Source organism: Gossypium hirsutum, chromosome A07, assembly GCF_007990345.1.
Source record: "Gossypium hirsutum isolate 1008001.06 chromosome A07, Gossypium_hirsutum_v2.1, whole genome shotgun sequence".
In the NCBI taxonomy this organism is placed as follows: domain Eukaryota; kingdom Viridiplantae; phylum Streptophyta; class Magnoliopsida; order Malvales; family Malvaceae; genus Gossypium; species Gossypium hirsutum.
Window position 1 is genome coordinate 7226965 of NC_053430.1, and position 19001 is coordinate 7245965.

A 19001-nucleotide genomic window follows, 5' to 3' on the forward strand; every position below is an offset into this window, starting at 1 on the left:
ACAAAGGATGGAACTTGACAATGTTCTATCTGTTACAATGACACTTCAAATTAAAAAGAAACCAACAAACCCAGACTCCATTGATATATATATATGTCTTCAGAACACAACAAAAGGAAAACATGATAACTTGTTTATTACCAGACAAGAAGCTTAAGTGCCATCATGATATTAAAAAAAAACATATTCAAAAGGGCTTTCTTCAGCCATAGCATCTAATGGGGTCAGTGCAACCTTTTTCAGAAGACTGTTTAGCCCCTAAACCTCCACCTTTTTCTAAATATTGCTGATGGTACTCTTCCGCCTTATAAAAACGTTTCGCCGGCAGAATCTCAGTTACAATTTTCTTATCTTTCAACTCTAATTGCTTAGCTTCCATTGACTCTCTTGCAAGACGAGCTTGGTTTTCGTTATAGTAGTATATCCCTGATCTATATTGTGCTCCCACATCTCCACCCTGAAAAAAATTATAAAAAAAAAAGTACTCATTGATTGAGTAAAAAAGACGAACACTTGTGTGAATTTTAAGCAAAGTTGAGATACCTGACGATTGAGAGTGGAGGGATCATGGCGGGACCAGAAAAGAGAGAGGAGATTAACGTAAGGGCAGATTTGAGGGTCGAATTGGACCCGAACCACCTCGACGTGGTTTGTTGAACCGTTGCATACCAGTTTGTAATTCGGGTCATGAACATGACCTTGGGAGTAGCCAACCTCCGTTTTGATTACACCTTCAACTCGTTGAAACGCTAATTCTACTCCCCAGAAACAACCGGCTCCAAACTGGGCTAACTCGTGAGATGGGTTAATTGGGCAGTCCTCGTCGGCGTCGAAAGCCGGGTTGTTGGTGTCGACGGTAGTGGCCATTTTTGAGTTTTGAAGCTATTTTTCTGCAAATATAGCAAGCAAAGTAACGTTCATTTTTTTATTTATAAAGGGAGTTTTTTTGTTTGACTTTTCAGATGATGAACCTATCACGTTTTTCCAGCCAAATTCAAGGCCGCTAAACCTTAAACGAATTCTGGGGGGGGGGGGAAACCTTAAAATGAAAATCCATAAATAATTGTGAACAATAAAAGCTTAACGCAATTGTTTTCTGTCTTGCTATGAATCTCTGACGTTGATTGTGGATATTTAGTTTTACATTTATGGTAAGTTTATGTTTTGCATTAAATTATTCTAAGATTTTTATTCAAATCATTATTTTACTATTAAAATTATTGTTACATAGTCTTCTCTCTTCGTATCGTTTACACCAATCGAAAAGTCCTTCCTCCTTTCTTCTAACAGTTCAACTTTTAATGTCATGAGTCTGCAAATTAAAATTTAAATAGTTTCATTCTTCGATGTTTGATATTGACCATTAGATCGACTTGGACCGAAACTATATTTTTTTACTTGTCGATAGATATTGATTTACTACACCAATCATTGAATCATCACTTGAAGTTCGTTGGCTAGACATAAAAAAAAAACTCAACAGCCCATTGAGTTAAATAAAAACTTTCGAATAGTTTAAAGACTATTTTATAATTTTTTAAAGTTAAGTGATTAAAACATATAGTTACTAATAGTTTCTGATATTGCGGTTTGTCCTTTTTTTTTGTTAGATAAAGGTTGTATTAAAAATATAAATAAATAATTTATATTTTTTATGTATTTTATATAATTTTAGATTTTTTAAAATATATTTTTAATATTGTTATTTTAAAATTTCGTATATTTTTTAGAATCAATACTAAATTGACAGATGTGTAAATATTGAGGATTAAATATGTTAAATTTATTAGAATTATAATCAAATTTATAAAATATAAAGAGTTAAATTTATTATTGTATCAATAAAAAAAATTGAAATCAATCTTTTATTAACAATTGAATATCACAAACCAAAAAATCAAATTTAAAAAGCTCTAGTGATTAAACATTTTTTTTACTTATCTAGAAAATTTAAAGAAAATTAAAATTGAGTGATAACTGTAGCGACGTAAAAATTTTCGCTTTCGGTGGCTAATTGTGGCGATTTTATTGAAAACTTGAAAACTGAAGTTTGATTTTAAAATAAAGAGGGGAGTCGCCATCGATCCTTTTTTATAGGTGTGATCGGACACCTAATAAATTTATTTTTTTAACAAAAGGAAGGCCGAGTTTAGGTCTACGTCAAAGTCCAGAGAAAAAGTAGGGTTCGGGAGTCGGTTACGCGCGAGGAAGGTATTAGCACCCTCGCGACGCCCAAAATTGGTATCTTATAAACACGTGTTGTCTTGATTTTCAAAAATACGAGTTCAATATAAGATTAAATCGTGATTCGATTGAAAAAGACGAGAAATTTCAATTCTTTTGATTTTTGAGAAGGACATACCGTTTTAACACGAGTTGATTAATTTTCACCCAACATAGCGATGACATCGATGACTTAATGTTAAATCGGTACGTTACCTTGATTATTGAAATTAATTAGAAAACAAGAATATGGTTTTCGAAGTAATGCAAAATAAATTAATAAATAAAAAATAAATAAAAGACAAATCTAGAGGTACATTGAAGCGAATATAAATGTGACAATAATATTATAAACAATAAAGATATATATGATACTAGAATTAAATATGAAATGGAAATAATGAATGTAGATACATGATATTAAGAGTATGTATGTAAACTATATATAATGTTTGATAGTAAGAATATAACTAATAATGTTAAAATATATACATAATATATACATATATACATATGAAAAATGTGTGCACATGACGTATATGAAAAATACATACATAGTAATATAAAAAAACAACTTAACATAAATATATGTATATAAAGAATAAATAATGTATAAAGAGTTTAAGATAAAAATATAGGGAAATTCAAAAATAAGTGATCCATACAAAAGTAAGAAGTTTAAGAACAAACGTTCTATGAATTTAAAATAATAAACTATTAAAAAATAATATATAAAAAGGGTTTGAAATAAATAAATAAAAAGCAAATGTAAAGTGATTAACATATATATAATAATTCAAAATGACTTATGTAAAAGAGGGTTTAAAATAAATGATATGTAAGGTGATTTAAGATGAATAATGAAAATAAGTTTAAAATGAATATTATGTAGTGAGAAATTTAAAATAAGTAATATACAAACATTTTAAAAATAAATGGTATATAAAAAATAGATAATGCATATAAAAATTTGAAATTGATAATACATATGGGAAAGAAATTAAAGTAAACAATAAAACAATTTAAAATGAATAATACATAAAAACAAGTTTAAAATAAATAATGTATAAAGCATTTTAAAATCTATAATACACAAAGCAAATCAAAGAATGACATACACGAATAATTTTAAAATAAATAATAGATAAGTTAATTTTAAAAATGATTAATAAGGAGTTTAAAATATATGATACGTAAAAGAACCAAAAATAGACAATATAATTATATTTTATAATAGTAACCGTTCAAGGGTAATATAAAGAGAGTCATTTGAAATATATAATATACAATAACTTAAAATATAAAATAATTTGAAATGTATATATAACAAAACAATTTTTGAAGCATTATAAGGATATAAAAAGCTTGAAATAGACTATATGTATACATATATATTATGGGTAAGGAATAAAGAAATAAATAATACATATAAAATAGATTAAACTGACATATATACATAAAGTAAGTTAAAATAAATAATAAGAATTTGAATAAATAGTACATTAAAATGAGTTAGAATAGATGTAAATAAACAACATATAAAACATTTGAAATAACATATAAATGAAACATTTAAAAAAGGGTTAATAAATGAATTAAATAGATTTAGGACATGGCTAAAAATAAATTAAAATTCGGGGTATAAAAGTATAAATATTGGATGGTTAATTAGGGATCAAAACGAAAACCAAACAAGATCTGAGGGCCAAATTTTTAAAAAACAAAAGAAGATAGAAAATGGGGGTTAATTGAACGAGGTTGCGAGAGAGGAGGACTAAACGCATAAATTTCCCTTTTAGGGAAAGTGCACAGACCCCACTCCCCCCCAAATCACGTCATTTGGAATGCTTTAAAATAAAAAAATTTCTTTCCTTTTCATTCTGTCGGTTCATCTTTTAGTTGACCAAAAAAAAAAAGATCACAAACTCCTTCTTCCCCCCCTTTTCTCTATTCGGCTGAAGGAACTCTCAGCAGTCCATCGCGCCACCGTCGGGGCCAATGGCTGGCGTTGCGCGAAAAGGACTCTTTAGCCCCATTCCAGGTGAACCCGAAAGGCCGCGTTCCAAAAGAAGTTCATGAGCCTAGCCCTTTTAATCGAAAAGAAACGAAAGAAAGGATCCCCACCCCTTTTCAGCCCCGACGACGGAGGAGAAATCTCCGACGGTGAAGCCACGGGCGTTTCCGGTGAGGCTTTCTTCTCTTCCTTTTTCTTTTTATTTGTTTTGTTTAATAGATTTGTAAAAGAAAATAAGAAATAATAATAAAAAATATAAATGAAATAACAGAAACTAGAAAAACAATAGAAAACGAAACAGGAGATTAATCTCAACCTTTTTGCTTGTATTTTGTTTTTGATTGCTTAACATGCGTAATACAATTTTTGTATATTGAATCCCCCTTTACAATCAGTTTCATTTCGGCTTTATAGCCGATTCCCATATTAAAATATTGTTTGTTTTATTCTCTGGTACTGCTTGTGCTTCTTGCTGCCATCTTTTCCTCTTTTCCAAATGTTTGCAGGTTATGGGAGTGTCAGGCACATTGAGGAGGAGGGCATGCGCGGGGTGTGGTGGCCGAGCGTTGAACGTGCTGCCCGAGCACATGGGGAGCGGCGGCTGGAGGCTTGGGGCTAGGGTTGGCTGCTAAAAATTCTTAAGATTAGTGGGCTGTTATTTGGGCTCTTTTTTATTGTTTTGGGTTTTGTTATTGTTTTATTTGTCTGGGCCAAAAATTGGCCATTACAATAACAATAAAATATTTTTGTAAATAAATAACTATTCATATAGTTTACTTAATTCATAAATATATATATATAAAAGAGGAATTCAATTATACTAGTCTAAAATTATATTTTATTTATTTACTTTCAAAACTCCTCAATTAATTAAAATTCCAGTAACTCAATAATTAGATTTATCAATATAATTATATTTATTATACATATATTTAATATTTTTATTATAATAATTCAACATCTTATCAATTTTAAATTTTAAATTACGAATATAATTATATTTATAAATTTAATTTTAAAATATTAATGGTAGGAAAAAAATCTATAAATTAATTATAGGTTTACACTAACGTGAAAGGACAATATATATAGTTTATATGAGAAGTGACTATGGATATGAGGTGAGTAGCAACATAGTACATATTGGCAACCTAAGTCAACGCTACTAAACTTGTAAAAGTATTATGAAGGTTATTGTAATAACGGTTAGATTGTATTTTATTTCTGTATCGATAGTCATATTGCATTTTGCTCCTTTTACTAAAAAATAGATAAATTAGTCCTTATATGTTGATAAAAAAAAGCATACTGATCTTTTCTATTAAATATTTCATCCGTTTGTATTGTTAAAAACTAATGTAGTTGATAGAATAATTAGACAGCAACGTGCCACTTATAACTCAAGCTAACGTATAATTAGATAGCAGCGTGCCACGTATAGCTCAAGCTAACGTATAAAGACCTACAAAGACTAGTTTTAAACAGTAAAAATTGAGGGGATTAATAGAAGAACCAACTTGCTCTTTGATCAAATGTATAGGGACTAATTTGCTAATTTTTTAAGTAAAAGAATCAAAATACAGTTTGAATCCTAATACAGAGACCTTCTTAATACTTTTATCGCCTTAGAAGTTATATACGATAACAACATAAACAAATAACATCAATATACGTTTGTTTTGACATTTTTATTTTCCAGAATTATATTCAAAATAAAATATAATTATTAAATTAAATTATTTAACTTATTAATATTTTAAAATTTATTTAACTTAAATTTATTTACTTAATATATTTCATATAATATAGAAATTGGACAATAAATATAAGTACAAAAAAATCTTTTAAAAATATTAATAAATTCAAAATGATACACCAAAACACATTAATATCTATTGATACAGAGTATCAATAAGAGTAGAGAAAGGGTCGTATAGAAGAAGGTTGATTCATCAACAACGGGGTCGAGAGTTGAAAAACTGAGAATGGAGAGGAATAAGAGTAGAGAAAGGGTCATATAGAAGAAGGCTGATTCACCAACAACGGGGTCGAGAGTTGAAAAACTGAGAATGGAGAGGACTTAGCCTCTTAGGATTTGTTGGGAGAGAATGAGAGTCTCCCTTTGTATTGTGTTTTGGGGTATTTATAGGTAACTCATGGTTCTCAAATAGTCTCCTCTTAAAGAGATCGCACTTGTTAATAGTGGGTGGCCTAACAAAGAGTCCAATCAAATAGTTAAGGAAAGATGTTCCCTCACCAAATTTAGCAAAATCTCAAAAGAAAAGCTCACCAAATTTGCTTGTATGGCTTACGGCAGTTGTGAATGAACATTTTTATTTGTTTTTCTTTCTCAAAGTATAAACGGTAGAGAAAAAAAATAAAAAGCTCAACCTTTGTTTTCCTCAATCACTAACCATACTTTACCATATTAAATATTTATTAAATTAAATCTGTGGGGAGTACCTCGTATTTTTGGAGAAATAGATAATGGCATCGCAATAAGGAGGATCACGACGTTGCGACGGTGTAACTCGGGACGTCACGACATATTCTCTCATTTGGCAGACGCGTTTTAAACTTCAAGCAGGACTTCTTCTCCCAGTTAGACTCTGATTATTCCAGAGATATTTTAGTATGATTAGAACTCTAATCTTAGCCTATTTAAAGGGGTCATTGTATCCTTATTTTGCGAGGCTAATCATAAAAGGACTTTTCTTTGAGGGCAATAAGATGTAGTCACATATGAAGTTTTAGTGGTAATTATGGAGAGAAATTTGTTTCCAAGTTAGGGTTTTGTTTTCGAGGTTTTGGCTAATGTATATTTAGTACATTTAGGTTTATTTTTTCTATATTATACTCTCGTTTTGTTTACTCATATAATAATAAGTTGATGCCTCATTTCCTCGTAGTTTTTTCTTCTTTTAGGGTTTTCTATGTAAAATATTTGTGTTTGTTCTTCTCCACATTTTCTATTTTGTTGTTTATACGGGTCAATCCCCAACAAATTGGTATTAGAGCTGCAGTTCAGTATTTGCAAATTGCCTCGTTCGGTGGCACAACAATATTTTTGGATATCGAGAAGTTTAGTGAACCACAAATTTCAGTTTCTAACAGTTTTGAATAATTATAGAGGTAGCTAATGTGGCTAAAGACAATGGTGATGGTTTTTTGTTCTCCACATAATCCGTTTGAAGGTGGAGTCGTGTCAAATGTTAGGCATGTACCTAATTTAGAGAAGAATCTCATCCCTTTTTTATCTTTAATGACTTAAATAGTTTGTAGAGTATTTGAGGCAAGGTTGGTCATAGAGGGTTATAGTTAAGGTGGAGAGAGTTAGTGTTTTCTCTCTCGTTCGGGTATTATTGGTCATTGCTGCATTATACAAATTCGATTTAAAGACTATGTAACGCCCCTAATCCGAATCCGTCACCGGAATAGAGTTACGGAGCATTACCGGAGTTACCGATTCATTTATCAAATATTTTATTAATCTGATATCTTTTCTTTTCCACGTTCAAGTCTCGTATTCAAGTCATCTGGATCTTTATAAAGAAATTTGATCGTCGTTTTCATTTATTTCATGTTATAATACATTCAACTAATGCTCTAAACAAAATTATCATTTTACCCCTAAACTTTTAATTAATGACGATTTCATCCTTAGGTTAAAATAAAATAAAATTATTGCAATTTAATCCTTATTTCCAGCCGTTATTCTCACACAAATTGATAACAACCTATGAATTCTATAAAATGTCAGAATTTTCCATAATTTCAACACTTTTCAATTTAATCCTTAAAACATGTTTTTCCCTGATCTTGAGCTAAATTAATAATTTCATTCAATTTTGTAATTTAAATAATAAAATAATCCATTTCATGCAAATGGGTCATTTCTAACATTTTTTTTGCAAAATTGCCCATAAAATTTTACTTTTATTCAATTTAGTCCATGAGCCTAAAACATACAAATCAGCCATGCTAGCTGAATATTCATACATATTTTCCTCCTCCTCCTCTCCATTCCACATCCTTAATTTATATAACATGCAACAAGTAACATTATCAACAATTTCACTATTTACTTATGTATATTCAAAACTATCCATTTGCGTTATAGTCACTAAATTATTTATATCTTAAGATACAGAACTCGAAATTAAGATCCGCTAATTTTTCCTGAAACTAGACTTAATTATCTTATTACCATAAAATTTTCAGAATTTTTGGTTTAGCCAATAAGTACAGTTTATACTTTAAAGTTGCCCCTGTTCTGCTGTCTGACAGTTCCGACTCTTCTTCACTAAGAATTAATTATCTCATCGTACGAGATTCGGATGATATTCCTGCTTATTTATATTGAAAATAGACTCTTTAAGGATTTTAAACATATAAATTTAATCCCTTAATTATTTTTCTCCAATTTTTTATGATTTTCCAAAGTCAGAACAGGGGAACCCGAAATCATTCTGTAATTGTCTCACAAAACTTATTATATCTGATGATTTACAATTCCATTGCTTACACCGTTTCTTCTATGAGAAACTAGACTCAATAAGCTTTAAATTCATATTTTATTCATCCTCTAATTATATTTCTACAATTTTTTGATATTTTTCAAAGTTAGACTATTGCTGCTGTCCAAAACTGTTTTAGTGCAAAATGTTGATTTTCATTTTGCCCCAAATTTCACAGTTCATACAAGTCAGTCCTTACTTAATTAACCCCTCAATTAAACTAATTTTCTCAATTAATACTTTTCCTAGACATTATAAGTTATTTCATAACTATTGAAATTCAGAATTTTCACATAAAACTCTAACTTCAAACTCTTTTACAATTTAGGTCCCAAACATTCACTTTCTATTCAATTCTTTCAATAAAATCAGCATATAAACAATTTAAAGTCTAATTCTATGTCAAATCATCATATACTTCCAGCACATATTCATAGAAACTTTCAATTTCTTTCATAGAATCAAGAACTAATGAATTCAATAGATGGACCTAGTTGTAAAAGTCACAAAAACACAAAAATTTCAAGAAATAATCAAGAATTGAACTTACTTGCAGCAAAAATATGAAAAACCAGCTTAAGGAAACTCTCCCATGGTGTTTTTTCTGATGACAATACAGAAAAATAAAGAGAAATCTAGATAATTCCACTTTAGTCCTAGCTTTATTAAGTAAATTTTGTAATTTTGCAATTTTGCCCTTAATTCCCCTTATCTTCTTGGTGATTTCATGCTCTTGCCGTCCAGCCCAAATAGACCTTGGGTCTATTTTCCTTTTAAACCCTCTTTCTTTTATCATTTAAGCTATTTAATCATTTCCCACAATTTTGCATTTGATACAATTTAGTCCTTTTTGTTCAATTAGCTATCAGTACTTAAAATTTCTTGACAAAACTTTAATAATAACTTATTAACACTCCATAAATATTTATAAAAATATTTATGGCTCAATTTAAAATTCTCGGGGTCTCGATACCTCGTTTTTAATTCTAATTATTTTAATATATATATATTTAGTACATTTCACTATTTCAAAATTTTTCCTAACTTCACATTTAACTTATACTCACTAAATTAATAATATTTCCTACTCATTTGTCGGATTTAGTGATCTCGAATTACTGTTCTGACACCACTAAAAATTAAGCTGTTACAGACTAGGAGTCTTTCAGTTTCCAAGTTCGAGCACGGTTTAAACTTGGTTGACATTTTGCAAAATTCAAGTTTGGCCCGTGACGGGACATGGAAAAGGAGGCATGATAAATACGAGTCAATATGGAGATTTGTGGGGTGTGCCTTATATTTTCAGATAAATAGATGACGACGTCACAACGAGAAGGATCACGATGTCGTGACAACGTGACTCGGGACGTCACAATGAGGCGAAAATGATGTCACGGCGTGTTCTTTTATTTGGCTGTCGCATTTTAGACTTCAAGCAAGACTTTTTCTCCCAATCAGACCATAATTATTCTAGGGATATTTTAATATGATTAGAACTCTAATCTTAGTATATTTAAATGGGTCATTGTATCCTTGTTTTGTGGGGGTTTTGGTGAGAGTTTTTTTTTTTGAATAAAAGATGACCACAATGATCAAAACAATTTATTACGTAACATCATTAAGAACAATATTGTGGATCTCCTTAAGATAATCCATATCAAAAAGCCAAGTTTTTGCTTCCCTACATATTTTTGTACAAATGAAATCAGCTACTTAATTACCAGACCGATTAGCCCAAACTAAATTAGCCGACTTGAAATTGTTGAAAGCATCTCTACACGCCTTGATTCTATCCCCAGTAATGGTAATATCCGTATTACATCTGTTCATGATGTTGACAAGGCTTGCATGGTCAGTCTCAAACAACACGTCTCCATTAACATTTAGATGACCAGCCAGCTCAACACTTCTCTCAAAAGTTGAACACTCAGCCTCCTGGGCCGACATTTTTTCATCGATGAAGCCCCCCACCGTCAAGCACAAAGCTGTTGTTATCACGAAAGATTACCCCATACCCCACTCTGTTACCATTCACTGTAGCATCAAAGTTTATTTTAACAACACCTTTGGGAGGTTTATCCTATTTCTTCATATTGTCATTCTGGGGGAGCATAGAAGTGTACAACAAGTTGTAGATTCTAAACTCTTTTCCAAGGTTGCTAGCCCTATCCCAAATAGCCTGCGCTTTGTCAAATTTACCCTTAAACATGAAATTGATCCTATTATTCCAACAATTCCATAAAATGGTAATTAAGTCAGCCATAGCTCTTTTATCCAAAATTCCCATCATATTCTCCAACTAGTCAATACATCTATCATAATGCTCCGTCATGACTCTCATATCCTATCCCCCTATGGAAAGGACTTCACGAGAGGAAGGACAGTCACGAAGAGTGTGCAATAAGGTTTCATTCATGGCTTCACATCTCGGGCATTTTTTTATTAAAACCGATTCTGATAAAAGAAATTTTAACGTTAGTAGGAAGAATCTCGTGACCAACTCTCCAAGCAAAAACCCGAATTTTAGAAAGGGTATCAATCTTCCAAATAGCTTTCTAATAGAATCTATGCAGACCGAAACCTATCTCCTTAAGCAGAAGCCAAGAATAAGCCGACTTCGACGTGAAATAGCCATGGGGATTGTGGAACCAAACCATTCTCTCTCTGGCCCTCATTACCAATAGGTAAGTTATAGATTCTATCACCTCAATCTTTACCATACACTATGTTGACCTTATCCATATCCCATTTTCTATTATTAACCAACCAAAAATCTCTAACACTTTTGATCTCATTAACACTGTTATTTGAAATGATAGTACTTCCGTTTAGATATTCGAAATCCAAGTTATCATCTCTAATATTGATACTATCTCTATTTCCTATTTGCCAACCGAACCCTTTTTTCAACTTAACTACAGCAGCAGCTATACTTGACCAGGTGAACGAAGCTTTTTCCACCTGTTTAGCATTAAAAATATTACCATCAGGGAAGTACTTGGACGACAGAAATTTAAAGCAAAGGGAATCTTTGTTGTTGATGAGTCTCCAAACTTGACGACCCAAAAGAGCAATATTGAAGAGCCGCATATCTCGAATTCCTATACCTCCATCCTTTTAGGCTGACACAAAGTTTTCCAAGGAAGCATAGCCCAATATTTTCTACTCTCCTTTCCTGACCACTATATTCTGCTTAACTTAGACTGAAGCTCTTCGATCACACTATTAGGGGCCAAGAAAATAGACAACGCATAAGTAGGGATGGATTGTAACACTGCATTGATAAAGATCTCTTTGCCTCAATATGAGAGTAATCTTTTGGACCAACTGTTTATCCTGCAAGAAAATCTATTAGTAATCTCAAAAAATGCTTCTTTTTTCTTATTACCAATCGAAATGGGGAGGCTTAAATATTTGTCGTGCTTCTCCACAATTTTCATTCCAAGGAGATCACCAAAGTAACTTTTTTGATCTGACGGAGTGTTTGGGCTAAATAGGACCATAGACTTGTCATAATTAATTTCTTGACCAGAAGTAGATGCGAAGTTTCTAATGAAGTTAACAAAACAATCAACATCATTTTTTTTGTTACGCACAAACATGAGTGCATCATCAGCGAAGAACAAGTGATTTATCCGCAGACCATTTCGGCTATCACGAATGCCTCTAAGCGCATTGATGTTTTGAGCTTGAATAAGCATCCTAGAAAAGGCTTACATACAAAATAAAAACAGATAAGGAGAGAGAGGGCCCCCTTGGCAAAGGCCCCTCTCAGGAATAATAGTTTCTGATAACATATTATTACACTTAATGAAATACCTCACTGATTGAACACATGCCATAATTTTGTCGGTCCACCGTTTATCAAAACCCATTTTCCATATAATCGCCTCAATAAAATTCCATTCCACGCGGTCGTACGCTTTACTCATATCGAGTTTGATGACACAACCTTTATTAGGCCCGTTCTTGGTACTTTGAAGTTAGTGAATGAGCTCGTGAGCAATTAAAATGTTGTCATGAATTATTCTCCCCGGAACAAAGGAGCTTTGATTTTGGCTTATGGATGATAGCTTTTAACCAATTTGCCAGAACCTTAGCAACAATCTTGTATATGTACCTGCACAAACTTATAGTGCGGAAGTTCGACATATCGCAAGGATCTTTAGTTTTAGGAATTAAAATAATAATGGTTTCATTAACCAAAGAAATATTCTTCTGATCATTTAGCGCATCCAAGCAGAACTTCAAGGTTTCATTTCCAACAATATCCCAGTGTTGTTTAAAAAAACTCTCAGAGAGGCCATCGACACCAGGGGCTTTACTAGGGTCCATCTGTTTGATGGCTTGAAGAACTTCAGCCTCGATATACTCCCTAGTAAGCCAATCATTATTCTCTCTAGTAATACATTCACTGATAAAACCCAACTCTCTATAGTTGATATTGTTGTCATTCGACCTAAACAAGGTCCAGAAGTAATCTTTTGCCACCTTATAAATATCATTGCTATTAATAGCCTAACCACATTGACCACCTTTCAACTTATCAATTCTATTTTTTTTTCAATCTACCAGTAACTTTTACATGAAAGTACTTAGTATTTTTATCACCTTCTTTAAGCCATTAGGCCCTCAATCTTTGCGCCAAATATTTTTCCTCACGAGCATAGAGTAAGTCCAGCTTACGACGCGTCTCCTTCAAACTTTTAACACTACCAACCCTATTAGTAGTATCAATAATTCTGTTAATGAGAACCTGGAGCCTGCTGACCTCTCTTTTTATTTTTCAGTGTTTATTATGCTGTCAAGGACCCAAAAGCTCACGCACTCTCTCCAGCTTGTAATTGTAGTTACCCTCTTCAGTATTCCAGGCATTTTGAATAATTCTCTTACTCTCATTGTCTTTTGCCCAGCATTCCTCAAAACGAAACCAAATCTTATTGTCATTGGGGTAACTCATAGGGTGACGGCGATACAAGTCAAATAAAATAACGTCATGATCTGATTGTATTCGTCTCACAACACTAGACGAAATAAAAGGATAATTTTCCATCACAGGAACCGTCATAATGAATCTATCAAGCCTCTCCTTAATAAGCCTATCACCATTTCTATTATTGACCCAAGTGAACCAACCACGATCCGGTTTAATATCCACTAGTGCCAAGTCATCTAAAAAATCTCTAAACTCGTTAATATGAGCCCTCACAATCCTGCGACCACCCTCCTTTTCAGCATCATTAAGCATTGCATTAAAATCCCCTCCCACCACCCACTCTTCTTTAACCACCTCTCCCACACGTTGAAGGAATCCCCATGAGGTACTCCTATCGTTTGGATTATGATGCCCATAAAATCCAGTAACCCAAATTCTGTTGTTGCCTATTTTAACAATAGAATCAATATGATGCTTAGAGTATGTTTGTATGGAGACATCAACCACATCCTTGCACATCATAGCAAGCTTCCCACTTCGACCTTCGGAATTGACGACAAGCCCATTCTGTAACCTGCATCTATTTTGAACTTTTTGAAATTCAACAGCATTCATTTTAGTCTCACATAAGAAAATGATATCAGGGTTGTTAGCAGCTATAAGTTGCTTGAGTTCTCGAATTGTCGCAGGAGACCCCAACCCATGACAATTCCAACTTAAAAACTTCATTGATCCTGGCGGGGCTGTTCGACAGCTGCCGCCTTTATAGGTGTCAAACTTGGAAAGAAGTTGTTAATAATAGATTACAGAGAGAAATGGGTAAAAGAAATTTCCACCCGAGATTTAATAATTGGCTTTTGCAATTTTCCCTGAACCTTTCTACTTGGGCTTTCTTCAGTTAACTCCCCATTACTACATCTGGCTTTCTTTCTCCTAGCCTTCATTTTTTCTGTTCCATCTCTCCGTATTTTTAAAGCCAATTTTTCTTGGTGTGCTCGATTTTGACTCATCTTCTGTGTTTTTGACTCGTTCCATTTTTATTTTTTCATTCAGCTCATTTGTTCCTACCCCACTAGAAGACCTCCCAGATAACTCTCTTTCAGTCCCTTTAAACTCTTTTATCAGTTCTATCCCATTTCTCAACAACCCCCTGTTCTGATTTGTAATTCCTAGGGATACTTTTAGCCAATTCCCATATTCAAATTCAGACTTGTGGCATTTTCTGTTGGCCTCCTCTTTTTCACATTTTTGAGTCGTATGACCAATTAGGCCACATATGTAACAAAATCTAGGCAGTTGCTCATACCAGATTGCACAGACTATCTCCCCATTCTCTATCAACATAACGAACAACCCTTCGCAATGGCTTATGAATGTCAATAATGATTCTAATACGCATAAATTCTGTCCAACCTCCACCTCTATCCCGCCAGTCTATAGCTAAAACTTCACCTATCGCATTACCAACTTCCGTAGCCATTTTTCTATCCATTAGCTCCACTGGCATATTCAAGATACGCACCCAAAACGATGAGAGATTAAAGTCGTATTCCTCCATATTTTTGTCTTTAACAAAAGGAACCATACTAAACAGACTTTGATCGAACAGCTAAGGAGATAAGTTTAGAATTCTCTTCCTATCTTCTTCAGTGCTAAATTTTACCAAAATGGTGCCTTCTTTAAGAGAAACAAAGCTTACCTCCTCTTTTGTGAACCATAAAGATTTTAAAACACGATACATAGCTTCTCTGTTAACTTTTTATTCCATCATTAATTTTCCAATTGCCCAGCTTTCAAAACCTTTGGAATCGCTAGTCCTCCTTCATACTAACAACACTTCTGGCCTCCTCTTTCGAGAATTTCAGATTCGCCAATCTTGAAACTATATCATCTTCCATATTTACTATCAATAAACCACAAAAACACTAATAGAAACACCCAACCCCACTAGAAAAGAGAAACGGCTAACACCAACCGCCAACAAAGAAACACAAACCTAAAAGAAAGAAAGCACAAAGAAAAATGAAAACACAGGAAAAGAAAACCCCTAATCTAGAAAAGAAAGGAGAAAAAACCTAATACTCAATAACTACCCTAAGCTAGAAAAATAGAAAAACACAGACCCCAGTAAAGGAAACTTCAAAAGAATAAAGCAAAAAAAGAAGGATAAATGTAAAACAGAATAGATAAAAAGAAAAAAAGAAAACCTAGATGTTTTAATCTTTAACGCAACTTAAGAATATTACAAAAAATCTTTTAAGAATCATGCCTCAACACAGAAAAAAATAACACGTAAAATAATAAAGAAAACACAAGACAAATCACTACTTACACCATTACCAGTTGACAGTCAAATCACACAAAGTCAAAGGTAGACTTAGAGATACTTAACCACTCACATTAGCCTCCTTCCTGACTTCTTGAAAAGACGCTCCACCGCTATATCGAAGAGAAAATTGCCCCACTCACCCTGAGGGAAAACATTAGCAACTTCCAACCATCCAATTATTCTATTACGAAAGAATAAAGATGGAACCTTTCTTATCTTTCCTCCTTTAGCCCATGCTCATACGGTAACTATGAAGAGAATTTTGTTCTTGAGTTAAGGTTTTATTTTTGGGATTTTGGGTAATGTAAGTTTAGTACGTTTAAGTTTATTTTTTTTATATTGTACTGTTATTTTATTTACTCATTTAATGATAAGTCGATGCCTCTTTTGCCCATGATTTTTGTCTCTTTTACCCATGATTTTTTCCTCTTTTTTTATTTTATTGTTTATACGATTTAATCCCAACAAAATCAAATATAGAAATCTAAAAGCTATGATTCATTCTTACAAAACCTAGTGGAAGTCAATGGAAGTCATTAACCTCATCCACTATCAGCATTTAATCTATGGCTAAATTATATTTACGACCATGTCTAATTGCTTAATAAGGACTTGCTCAAAGTCTAAATCAAATCTCCTTATATCTTTCGTCTTGTAATTTAGTCCCTATACTATATATAATAATTTAATCAAATTAGTTCTACTTTTTGATTTGCCCCTACAATTCCGTATTCAAAACGTAATTATTTGATTCTAATTTTTAGCGACCTCAATTTTGTAAATTTGATCTTAAAACCAAGTTTTTCGACATCGTTGAAAATTGAATTGTTACAAAAGTGGTGGGTTGTCAACTAAGAACAATGTTGGAGCCGATGTGAACGATTTGAGGCCTAGAAAGGTGATGGATTAACAGGAATTAGCAGATGCTCTTCCCTATATATCTTTTGGGGATTGTGTGGACCTAATTTATGTCATATGGTGTTAGGCTCTAAGACTAGGCTTCTTGCGAAAACGAACTTTGCCAAATTTTATTTTCTAACATTGGGTGATGTAGGTTGCATGATATCATGAGGGTCTAGCTTACTTAGGTATAACAATTGCCCCTTGAATGAAAGGTAAGTTAAAGTGACTTAGGCTGAGTTGAATTTCTAACGAGGCTTTAAAAGTTTTGATGAAGCCTAAAGATTAATGTTTCTATCATTATTCCTATGCATTAATTGTTCTTAGGCACCATTCATCTCTAATTGGGGTTTTTGAAATAACATCATTTCTTTGTCACATTTGATTCTTTATGAATCCAAAACCTTTATTTTCTTCTTATCTATACTTGATCTTTTTTCTTCTTTTTATTGTATTTTGTCAAGAGATTTCTTATCTTTATCATGCTTGATTGTTTGGAATTTCAAGTAAGAGATGTCCAGTGGTGAGTGAAGAACATTGTGTTCCACTATTGAGGTAGCTAAAACTGTAATGTCTTAAACATCCTCATTGTAAAAATAAGTTCTCAAATCTGTTAGGAGCATATTGGGTAACTAAAGTTACAGCTAATAACAGAGGCTTCTATCTCCCTTTACACCTGTTTGAAGTGGGTTTTCATTTACTCCTTCATAATTGGTTTGTATAGATGCTATGGTTATCAAGAAATTCTTAGTATTTATTAGTACTGTATTTTTAGTTTGTCAAAGGTGTTGAAAACCAACTTCTTCTGCCAACTTTAGGAACACGTCCACCTTTAATTTTGAAGGTTCTTGTGGCGTACATTATTTTGTTCCATGGGGTAATCATAACCTTGAAGTAAACAAATTTTCAAAAAATCTTACTTTTTATCCCCCCACAAATATATTCTTATAGAAAATAAATTTGAAGATTTCCTCTTTCAATTAAATTGATCATCCTTTCATTTATAAGGATTTTACCTCATTTATTTGGTGGAGGTTTTACCGAATATCAAATTCATAGTTTGAGATAAATTCATCATTTGAGATAAAAGTTACCTAGATTTAACTAAGTACGGTCCCAAAATAATTTTTAAAGATTTTACGTAGAAATTCATAATCCAAATAGTTTGACTTCATCAGAAGTTGCTTTGTTTGATAATATCTCAGACCTTGATGCTTGGCCTTTGTCACATAACGCTTTACCTTTGAAGAATGAAAACCACTTGAAGAGGAAAAGGAACATTTTTCTTTTGTTCACCAATTTGTATGTTATCACTTGAATATTGAACTTCCTTCTATATTGCTTAAAGGAGGAGAGTGGAACGTAGAGACCTTTTGATGTGGGTATGTGCGAACATAATTCATGTTTGTAGCATCTAATGTCCAAACTTCTTCCTTATTTGTAGAGTGCAACCCCTATTGATGTTTCTCGTGCTTTAGTCTTAGTAGAGCCTTGTCTTGAAATTATTGTTCTAAGTGAAGCCCAAGATATTGCCAAGGTATGATAAAATATTAAGTTACACTTTATATTCATGTTGAATTACATTTTTATTGTAACTTAAATTAGGGTAAACTACTTAATTCATCATCCAATTTTTTTATTTTGATCATCCAAATAAAAATACATGCAATTTGATCACCATTGTTAGAATCTTTTTCATTTTAGTCTGTAATACCCTGAAAATTTTTACAGTAAGATATTATCCTTGATATAGTAAAATAAGGAAATAAAATGACAAAAAGGGAAATTTTGAGTTATGTCAATATTGAAAAGTATATTATGATATATTAATTCAAGAAAGGACTAAATTGTAAAAGTGAGAAAAGTTTTGTTGCATAAGAGTAAATACTCAAAATTTGAGGGGTTAAAGTGTAAATATAAAAAATTTGAAGGGCCAATAGTGTAAATATTTTAAGAGTGGAATGATCTAGAAACTAAGGAAAATGAATGAATTAGGACCAAATTGAATAGGTGAAGAACTATGAGGGACTAAATTGTAATTTTACCAAATTAAATGATGACTCAAGGATGGAATTTTTAAAG

At 32.3% G+C, this 19001-nt stretch overlaps 2 protein-coding genes and 1 long non-coding RNA gene across 3 annotated transcripts; 1 reads left to right on the forward strand and 2 right to left on the reverse strand.

Moving 5' to 3' along the window:
* Window positions 1–50: 50 nt before the first annotated feature.
* LOC121232068 (peptide methionine sulfoxide reductase) lies at window positions 51–1008 on the reverse strand. The gene is made up of 2 exons (XM_041117443.1): window positions 544–1008; window positions 51–457 (listed from the first exon to the last, which is right to left on the reverse strand). Exons 1-2 carry the CDS (start codon window positions 865–867, stop codon window positions 203–205), a joined length of 579 nt encoding a protein of 192 aa, XP_040973377.1. The 5' UTR covers window positions 868–1008; the 3' UTR covers window positions 51–202.
* A 2956-nt stretch (window positions 1009–3964) lies between these two features.
* On the forward strand, window positions 3965–5018 carry LOC107953555 (uncharacterized). Its single transcript, XR_001699246.2, has 2 exons — window positions 3965–4407; window positions 4744–5018. It is a non-coding gene; the product is annotated as an uncharacterized lncRNA (long non-coding RNA).
* Window positions 5019–10313: 5295 nt separating this feature from the next.
* Window positions 10314–16405, reverse strand: LOC121232069 (uncharacterized). Its single transcript, XM_041117444.1, has 2 exons — window positions 16090–16405; window positions 10314–15686 (listed from the first exon to the last, which is right to left on the reverse strand). Exon 2 carries the CDS (start codon window positions 14417–14419, stop codon window positions 13559–13561), a length of 861 nt encoding a protein of 286 aa, XP_040973378.1. The 5' UTR covers window positions 14420–15686; window positions 16090–16405; the 3' UTR covers window positions 10314–13558.
* Between the last annotated feature and the right edge of the window lie 2596 nt (window positions 16406–19001).